Here is a 10,382-nt window from a genome sequence, read left to right as displayed (position 1 = left end):
CCAAGCGGTGGCGGCGGGTTCGTAGAGCGTTCCGTGCGCATGTGCACGGAACGCTCTTGCACTTTCGGGGGGATTTAAACATCCCCCCGATATTTTTTTTTAGTTTTGCAATTTTTGTGCACCCCTGGGGACTGCCCCAAGAGTGCACAAACCTCCCCCTGCCCCCCAGGTGGCCCCGGAGCGCGGATTTAGCGATCCGCACTCACGGGGCCACTTGACTATTAGATATATAGATATGCAGAAACCTTGTGACTGAAATTTAAAGCATTCAATCAAGTGTCTTTCACAGATAAGAACTAAGAATTTGTTAAAATAAGCTGCTACACCATCTTGCCTGTCAACTGAAAAATATACTGTGTTACCAACAACGTTTACCTCCGCCTTTCCCACTCCTGACTACCGATATAATCTCTGCTTAATACATACAATATTTATTATTGTTCTCTGTTACACAGACTCCAGTGCCGTTTCAAGGGACCTAAAAAGAGGGCTCCTGTATTCTCCTGTAAGTTCCTGGGCTGGGAAAAAGTCAAACCGGTTTCTGCCACAAGGTGGGACATTCAAATTTATTAAACAGAAAATATTATCATGCTACTGGGGGCTAGCTCAGTACCTGAAGGGAGCTAAGAATTTTGGCGGGAAAAATCTGCCTCAGAGTGGGGAAAGTAACAGGGGATCCATCACCTGGGCCTTCCTCTGCAGGCCAGATGACTGGCAGCAGGGGGCAGCGCCTGGTATTGGGGGACCCCGGCCTCCAAAGGAAAACAATCATTGTTGGTTGAATGGAAAACCAAATGGTAAACAAGGTTTAAATAGTCAAGTGTTAAATGGTACAGATCAGCACGAAATCCCAAACTTTACATAAACACTGAGCTGGTGGTGACTAATCAGGAAGGGAACTCTGGGTCTCGGATGTCAATGAAAACTGTGCAGTACTGGTGAAAAAGGTAAATTCCATCCTAGGGATTAGGAAAGGGATTTGAAATAAAGCAGCCTGGTATGATAAGGCTTTTATGTACTTCCATGGTGTGGCTACATTTGGAATGTGGTGTTCAGTTCTGATAAGTCTCATTTGAAAAGAAGAGAGATTGTACATTGAGTAAAACTGCAGAACAGGGAAATCAAAGCCACCGGGAGTTCAGAGTGCTCTTCCTATGAGAAAACACTAAAAATGTTTGGAGCTATTTAATTCAGGAGGGGGGGAAATCCCTAAAGCTAGAAAGAGGGGAGTGGAGATATATAAAGTGTATCTAGTTATGTACAGAGAGAACTTTTCCTTCATTGGGGCCACCCAGTGCATAATTGTACTATGGAATTTGTTCTTTCAAAAACATGCTTAGATGGCTTTAAATGGAGATTAGATGGCTTTAAAATGCATGAAGGTGTGTATCAATGGCTATAACTCCAGGTGGGCAGCTGTGTTAGTCTGAAACAGCGGAACAAATTTTGAGTCTAGTGGTACCTTTAAGACCCACCACAGTTTATTCAAGGTATGAGCTTTCATGGGCACACACATTTCCTCAGATACAAATTGATGGCTGTTAGCCATGATGGGTAAGCAAAATGTCCAAAGGCAGAGGCAAAATATTGTGTGTGTGTAAGGGAGGGGGGGGGCTTATTCTTTCTTGTTTTGCTCCCCGGAAGCCCAGAAGCATCTGTGAGAAATATGATTCTGGACCATACGGACCTTAAACCCACAAAAGTTCTTATGGTTGCTCTCATGCCACTCCAGGTAATGTCTTCTGTCCCCCCCGGCTCAGGGGAAATAATGACTTGAATATCAAGGGTAGTCATTAGTACAACTCCTAACCACACAATCTATAGATCTAATACTCAACATGCCCCCCATATGTGGATATCTGAATCCACAGATAGGGGGTACACTTACCCCAAACACGTTTTCCTGCAAACTTGGGTAATCCCCGAGGTTTGCAGAAAAATCTAAAAAACAGAAAAAGAATACAACTGAGCATGCACAGACAATACAGCTGTCCAGGCCACAATCACCCACACTGCCACCACCTCTAACAGAGCCACCACTGTCCCAGCTCAGGAGCCTGGCCCAAACGCCGCTGCCAAGCCAGCCAGCGCTGCCAGGAAAGCCACTGCCGAGCCCATCACCACTATCAGAGCTGCCGCTGAGGCCACCGACAGTGAAGGAGCCACCGACGGGGCCACTGACCCCCAAAGGGTCCCGTGGGTCGCCACTATGCCACCTACTGCTGCGGAGGCTGCCGCGAATGTCATCACTGGTGCCAATGACCATCAATGAAGGGCCAGGCTTCATCTTGCCCCCTCAGCGCCGGTTGCCTCCACACATTGGCTTTCCACCTTCCAGGGTCCAGAGCCTGCCCTGACTACCACAAAGGGTACAGGGCAAGGCACCTGAGACCCCGAGGCGGGAGCCTGTAATAGGCACGCTAGGTTGGGAGCGGGGACGGAGAGAAGGAGGAAGACAAAGCACTCACCAAGGGACAGAGAGGAGTAGAGCTGCTGCCGGACTCAAAGGTAGGGGAGAGGGGGGGGGGAGAGAATGGGGAGTCGGTTTGGGGAAGGAGAGAGAAAGGGAGAGATGGGGGTATCAGCTTGAGGGGGGAAGGAGGGGGATTGGCATGGGGGGAGAGAAAGACAAAGAAGGAGGGACTGGCTTAGTGGAGGGTTGGAAAGAAAAAGGGGAGATCATCTTGGGGAGAGAGAGAAAGAAAGGGGAAGAAGGCGGGAAGCAAAGGTGAAGGAATGCCCTCTGTCCACTGTTCTAATCATGAGAGTGGAAGATCTACACCAGGGATGGCCAACTGGTGGCCTTAAAGAGGTTCACAGTTACCCTACTTTTTTCATACCAAGGTCAATATTCTCGAATCAGTTCTGCTCATCAGAAAAAGAAGCCGAGAGTTTCTCTATGTCTTTCACACACAAAGCACTCTTTCTCCTGTTGCCCTGAGCGTTTTGGAGAAGCAAAGGGCCCTGGTAAGCACAACCCACTCCTAGGGCTGCCAGCCTCCAGGTGTGTGTTTTGTTCTAGCACGGTGTTCCTTTATGTTTGTCTAGCCCCCAGGTGAAGCCTGGGGATCTCCCGGAAATGCAACTCATCTCCCGATGAAAGAGATTAGTTCCTCTAGGGGGGAAAGGCAGTTTTAGGGGGGGGGGGTTCAATAGCCTTATACAACTCTCAGGTCCTTAAACCTTGCTGCCCCTAGGCTCCACCCCTAAACCTCCAGGAATTTCCCAACCCAGAGTTGGCAACCCTATTTACTTCCCCAGAAACATGGTTGCTCTTCAGCTCCAAACATCAGTGTCTTCACATCACCCATGAATAGCTGCATCTGCTTCAAGCAGATCCACCTCCTTGATTTCATCAAACACACGCCTGTCACAGGCAGGGAATGAATTATGTTAAACACACCTACTCTGGAGTTGTGGGAAGGGCAGCTGAAGTCTATTTCTGGGGCTTCAGGCGACACGTCTGATTCATGCTATGGTGGGTTCCTCACAGGTGGAAAGCAGTGAACAAATGCTGAAGGCAACCTGAACCCAGATCCCACCCTTTCAACCACCTGTCAGTGGACAGCAGAACAATCCCCCCTTCCCAGGTCCCCACCTCTGCTTTTGTTTTGCATCCCCCCCCCCGTATTACCGTTTCGCTGTAGGTATTCCGACAAACGGTGGCACACCCAAAGGCAGCGGTGACAATGGCGATGACAAACTCTAAGACGGTGAGCATGAGAAGAATGGCCACGGTGTAATACATGGTAGCCTGCCGGTGAAACAACACAGACATCACCCACCCGGAATTGCCTTTCCATTTGCTGCACAGTCAAACAACCCAGACACAATTCAAAGAAGTATGGATGGCTGCCCTGGATATCAAGGGAGAGGGACCCCATTCTTCTAAGAGTGGTGGAGTAGCACGGAAGGTCTACCTGGCAGCATTAGAACCTAGCCAACTTTCATGACTTTTGCCCCTCATGGACACTCAACCAATGCAAGGGACACTCCCTCGCTTATGGGAATGATAAGATCAGAGCTGTGTTTTCCATTCAGAGGGGGAGGTTCACCAAGGTGTGGGACCCTCGCATCCTCTCCTCTTTTGCTTAGACGGGACGACCTGGCCCAGCACCCAGCTCTGTATGAGGCACACTCACGGAAGGAACGGTGTGGAATTCATGGCAAGCTTGAATCTTTTCGGTGTCATTGTAGTGGTATCCACAGAAGTTGCCTCTCCTTGGAGGGCTCTGAATACCCATGGAGATGGAGGAGACCACCATCCCAATGCCAGCTGCCACGGCACTCACAATATTCATTCCCAGTGCCCCTTTCACCTACAGGAAACAAACAAAACCGGTATTTCATTAGGAGACCTGGTTCCTTCCTTCCACCCCTGAAGTTCTGCTTTCTTCAGATTCCAGGTGTAAATCCTCCTTCCTCTCCTTTCTCGGTGGCCCTCAGCTTCTGAAGTGCTCAGTGGTAGACTCCTGGTGTCTTCTGCAAGGTTCTTGAGCTACGTGTCTCATCGCAAAGAGAGTGGCAGGATGTTCGTCATACATTCAAGAACAACAATCCAGAATATCAATTCCTCCATTTCCTGGCTAACACAAGCTAGGTTTTTTAAAAAATTATCTCTGTGTACACTAATGAGAGACCTTTCCCCCTAAATGCAGGGTTGCCAACCTCCAGGTGGGGTCTGGAGATTTTCCAGAATTATAACTGCTTTCCAACTAGAGTCCATTAAGCAACTGATCTCCAGATGACAAAGATCAGCTCCCCTGGAGAAAATGGCTGCTTTGGAGACTGGACTCTTATGGCATTACGTTCCACTGAAGTCCCCCCCCTCCCCAAAATTTCAGGTATTTCCTGACACAGAATTTGCAACCCTTCCTAAATGTTTCTTGTCAAGGTATGTAGAATTTCTTCTCAAAGATACTCAAGAATTTGCTTAAAATGTCTCTTTCCTAGATACTGGGAAAAGAACACAATTTCAAAGTAAGAGGCGTGGTTGGCGAAACTAAAGGCCTGTGTACAGTTGAGTAAACTAACCTGTATGCTGCATGGCAAAAAGTTAGCTGTTTGATAACAGAAATATGTTTGAATAATGGAATGTTATTCTGCCTAGGATGGTGAATGGAACTTAATAATATCTACATGATTAGTTTATGGGATGGAAGATGAATTTGTACTCTGCACACATAGCCAAGCCATTCATAAGGATCCTGCACAAAAGGGTCTTTGAAGGACCCTTTGAAGTACAAGGTGTGCATTATCTGTGTTGATCCAGCTTGGTCAGTGTAGTGTAGTGGTTACAGCATCAGGTTAGGATCTGGGAAGCCTGGGTTCAAATCCTTACTATGCTTTGAATCTTGCTGGGTTTATGCCAGGCATAAAAACCTGTGGTTTAAAACTGCAGTGAGAGATGTTGGAAATAAACTGGAAATAAACTGGTGTGATATCGAATCAGCCAGTAGAGGGAGCAAAACACACATAGGACAAACACACCCGGCTCCAAAACAGGAACTTAACAGCCAGTAAATTGAGGAGGAGAAAAAGACCTTGGGTGAAGGTTGCTGGTGTTCAAAGAAGACAGGACACAGGTCTGTAGAAAGCTGACTGCTGACTGACTGAAGTGTTCTCACTTCACAGCTGTATTTATTGAAAATCTCTTCCCCCGTTCCTCCCTCCTTCCTTTCTCCCTGCGTAAGGGAAAGTTACAGGCATACGAGCATAGTATGGAATGTGTTTTTGCAGGCAGCTCTCTGTTATCTTTTCCGTCTTTCTGCCAAGGCCAAGTGACTTCATAGTCAGCAGATGTCTCAGCACACACATACGTTTGGGTTCCCAATTTCCAGCCAGGAGAACAGTGAATCATTCGGGCTTGCCACGCAAATATTTTCACTGCTCCCACACTTGGGCTTATATAGCTAAAGGTAAAGGTTCCCTTGCTCGAAAGCCAGTCGAATAAGACTCTAGGGTTGCGGTGCTCATCTCCGTTTCAAAGCCGAAGAGCCAGCGCTGTCCGAAGACGTTTCCGTGGTCATGTGGCCGGCATGACTAAACACCAAGGCGCACGGAACGCTGTTCCCTTCCCACCGAAGTGGTCCCTATTTATCTACTTGCAATTTCTTGCTTTCGAACTGCTAGGTTGGCAGGAACTGGAACTAGAGACAGGAGCTCACCCCGTCTTGCGGCACCCGGGTCTTGAACTGCTGAACTACTGACCTTCCACAGCCTGTAGCTTATATAAAAATCCCTAAAAGCAGCGAGACAATCACATGAAACCTGGTTTGTTTGAACATATTACCTGCTATAATACGATTAAAAATGCTAGGAACGTTGATAAGTTTAGCACTTGTTTTTACAGTAACTATAGGGTTAATTTTCACATCTTGCTTAATAAAGAAAATTATTTCTTTTTTTCAAGAAAAGATGAAACCTCTGGATTCAGTCTGGTATGCTGGTTTTACTTCAAAGAACAGAACTCACAACTATAGAACCATAAGAGTTGGGAAAGGCTGTACAAGCCATCTAGTCCAACTGCCTGCTCAATGCAGGATCAGCCAAGAGCATCTCCGACAAGTGTTGTCCAGCTGCTGCTTGAACACTGCCAGTGACGGGGAGCTCACCACATCCCTAGGCAGCCGATTCCACTGCTGAACTACTCCTACTGTAGATTTCCCCCCGAATATCTAGTTGGTACCTTTCCACCCATAAATTATTACAAGTCCTGTCCTGCTCCCAACCAGAACAGCTCCCTGCCCTCCTCTAAGTGACAGCCTCTGAAATACTTTCAGAGAGCAATCATGTCTCCCTCCTCCCCAGCTTCTATCAGATTTAAAGGCTGATAGCAAAGGTAAAGGTTCCCTTGCTCGAAAGCCAGTCGAGTCCGACTCTAGGGTTGCGGTGCTCATCTCCGTTTCAAAGCCGAAGAGCCAGCGCTGTCCGAAGACGTTTCCGTGGTCATGTGGCCGGCATGACTAAACACCAAGGCGCACGGAACGCTGTTACCTTCCCACCAAAGTGGTACCTATTTATCTACTTGCAATTTCTTGCTTTCAAACTGCTAGGTTGGCAGGAGCTGGAACTAGAGACGGGAGCTCACTCCATCATGCGGCACCCGGGTCTCGAACTGCTGAACTACTGACCTTCCACAGCCTGCAGTTCAGCGTCTTAACCACTTGAGCCACCGCAGCTCCTTAAAGGCTGATAGACAGCCCTTAATAGATACATACATCCTGGCTTGATCTGCCGCTGGATGTTTTCAACTGGCAAAGTCCTTTGGAAGTGTTTAGTCCAGATTGTCTAACTGGATTTGGGAGTAAAACATCCCATTACAGGGTGGCCTATGACTCTCTTGGCCTGGGCTACCTCACAGAGTTGTGGTGAGGAGAAAATGGGGAAGGAGAAACATGGATGCTGCTCTGAACTCCTCGGAGGATGGGTGGGATCAAAATTCACTAGAGATACGTAGATACTGTTGGAAGTAGAGGAACATACGCTGTCCCCTGCCTCAACCTTCAGACCATAGATTTAGACAGATAGAGAGGTCAGGACACACTGAGCATCCTTTCCTTCCTGCTACCTGATTCTATCCTTTGAAATAGGATGCTATTCTTAGGGACAGGACTTCCTTCCTTCCGGATTGACCGGCTTCTCTCTCACACACACAAAGAAGGAGCACACACTCTCCATCTTTCACCATGGATGCAGGACAGGCATCCTCCATCCACATCCACCTAGCTAGCTAGATTAGATTCTATTCCTGTCTCTCAACCTGCACTATCTAGAATGTAGTTCCTTGAATAAAGGATTCTTCTTAGTTTGAAACTGACAAGTGGCTCCCTGTAACTCTGTAAGTTCACTTGTACACACTACACCAAGAAGCTACTGCTGCGTGTAGCCTAGTGCACTCTGCTACATATAGCAATTCCTGGCTGTACCATACCAGTGAATCTAACAGATATTACCAAGGCCCCATAAACTGATTGGCAGGAATGTCCAAAGACAGTGAATGCCATTCTAGAAGGGTGGCTGATGTCACAAATTGTGGAATGTCTTAAATGGGGGGGGGGGGGAAGCTCTCAGAAATCCAGAATGTTATCTTTGTCTGCCACCTTATTGTGTCTGATTCCGTCACCAGCCCAATTATTCCCAAATATTTCCATTACCAGTGGAATCTTGGGGTTCTTGGCAGCCGCCACAGACAAGGATCCAGAAATGATATACTGTGGAAGACAGAAGAGGTCAGAAGCAAAGTCAGAGTGTCGTGTCTCTCTGCCAACTTTTCTTCTCAACCACAAGACCTCTAGAACAGGAAGTCCATCTGGTCATCTAGTCAAGGCCCCTTCACTGACAAGTGAACCCAGAACCTTTGTTCTACCCACATCAGGGGATCCTTCAGTCACCAAATGATGAGATGCAAGAGATTTTCCCGCAGGTCTCTTGCAGAGTTCCCTCTAAGCTTAGTTAGTGTGAGCCAGCTCACAGTTTCTTAGCCTCCGGCTCACACATTTTTGTCTTAGCTCAGGAAGGAGGGCTCCGGAAGAAACTAATTTATGCAGCAGCCAAATCGCCCGCTCACAACTTTAATGTCAGTAGCTCACAAAGTAGAATTTTTGCTCACAGGACTCTGCAGCTTAGAGGGAACATTGGTCTCTTGGCTCCCAGCTGAGTAATGCAAGTTTCTAGTCCCTTGTGAATGTGAAAATGGTCTTGAATATGGGGAGCAATGTCTCATGAGTGTCTCCTGTATTTCCTCTCCCCACCAGACTTCACAGCTTGAGTTTTGCTTCCTTGAAGAAATGGAAATGGAAACGCTCTCGTGGTCCTGTGACTGAGTTCCCACTTCTGGTTTCTATGCTTGCCCAGTACAAACACAAGAAATACACACAGACTCACCAAAGGCTCCCTAAACCATGGCTTGTCCTGAGTGTCTATGGTGTTTGAATGACTGGGGAAATGGAGGAAGTCATCCCAGCTTCCTGGGTGGGGGAGGGGAGGACCTGCCTTGAACGCAGAAGATCCCCGGCTCAATCCCAGGCATCTCCAATGCAGAGGGAGGTATGTTGATTTTGGCTTAGGATCAGGGTACTTAAAGGACTGTCTTCCTCCAGTCCAGGGCATGGTAGGCAGTGTGGTTCTGTCCTTTAAATACTGACATACCTTGAATTTCAGGGGGCATAAAGGATGTGGTGGCAGCTACAAGCATAGACCGCTTCAAGAGGAGATTGGATAAACACATGGAGGAGAAGTTCATCAGTGGCCACAAGGTATAGATGGAGCACTATGCCTGGGGCAGTGATGCTCTGTATCCTTGGTGCTTGGGGGGCAACAGCGGGAGGGCTTCTGGAGCTCTGGCCCCACCGGTGGACCTCCTGATGGCGCCTGTCAGACTGGATGAACCATTGGCCTGATCCAACATGGCTTCTCTTATGCTCTTATGACTGTCATCTCGCATATATTCCTGCCCAGGAATTAAGATTGCAGGGAGAGGTCCTCCTGACTGCCCCATCAATCAAATAAGCTCATTTGGTAGGCACAAGAGAGAGAGCCTTTTCAGTGGCAGCTCCCACCATTATGGAACAATGGCCCCAGGGAGGTGAGCCTGGGCCCCTCACTTCCAATCATTAGCAGGTGGTTGAAAACATTTTTATTTAGGATGCCATTTGATTAATGCAGTTGGGCTGCTTTAAACTGGGATTTTTAAATTGTGAATTTTAATGGATTTTCTTTGTTTACATCGTAAGCCACCTGAAGTTCCCTAAGGTGGAAAGGTGATTAATAAGTCTGTTAGTAATTAAGTAAGTACCAGCTGCAGATGGATAAAGCGGCATACATGCTAAGATTTCAGAATATCCCTGAAAAGAAGGATGAAGATCTTGCAGAGAAAATGGCTAATATACTAGCTGAACATATGAACATAGAAAAGGATGATATGTTAAAAGAATTTGACCAAGTATATAGAATGAACTCGGCATATGCAAGACGAATGAAGGTACCAAGAGAGATACAAGTTCGTTTCCATAAAAGAATGGCAAGGGACAAAATATTGAGAGAAGTTAACGCGAAAGCACTCAAATTTCAAGAGATGGAAGTAAAAGTGTTAAAGGAGATCCCGTGGAGAGTGAGAGAGAAGAGAAGGAATTATTCCAAACTGACATGGTTATTAAAGAAAAATGGGATACAATACAGATGGCTCCTTCCAGAAGACCTGGCTTTTTCCATGCAAGAGAAAAAGTATTGGATTACATCAATATTTAAAGCAGAAGACTTCCTCAAGAAATATGGAGGAGGAGGAGGAGGAGGAGGAGAAGAAGGAGAAGAAGGAGAAGAAGAAGAAGAAGGAGAAGAAGAAGGAGAAGAAGGAGGAGAAGGAGGAGGAGGAGGAGGAGGAG

General features: G+C 47.1%; 1 protein-coding gene across 1 annotated transcript in view; it reads right to left on the bottom strand.

Moving 5' to 3' along the window:
- LOC107117030 (membrane-spanning 4-domains subfamily A member 4A-like) overlaps nucleotides 1-10,382 on the bottom strand; it is a 21,535-nt gene that overhangs the window by 5,578 nt on the left and 5,575 nt on the right. The window contains exons 4-6 of the mRNA XM_015419063.1: nucleotides 8,157-8,213; nucleotides 4,143-4,319; nucleotides 3,635-3,754 (exon numbers count right to left, since the gene is read on the bottom strand). Coding sequence (XP_015274549.1) covers nucleotides 3,635-3,754; nucleotides 4,143-4,319; nucleotides 8,157-8,213 — 354 coding nt within the window. The remainder of the gene's footprint in view (nucleotides 1-3,634; nucleotides 3,755-4,142; nucleotides 4,320-8,156; nucleotides 8,214-10,382) is intronic.

This window comes from Gekko japonicus, unplaced genomic scaffold (genome assembly GCF_001447785.1).
Source record: "Gekko japonicus isolate JY-2015 unplaced genomic scaffold, Gekko_japonicus_V1.1 scaffold5831, whole genome shotgun sequence".
Classification (NCBI taxonomy): Eukaryota; Metazoa; Chordata; class Lepidosauria; order Squamata; family Gekkonidae; genus Gekko; species Gekko japonicus.
Note: the sequence above shows the minus strand (reverse complement) of the source record. Positions and strands in the feature narration are given on the sequence as shown.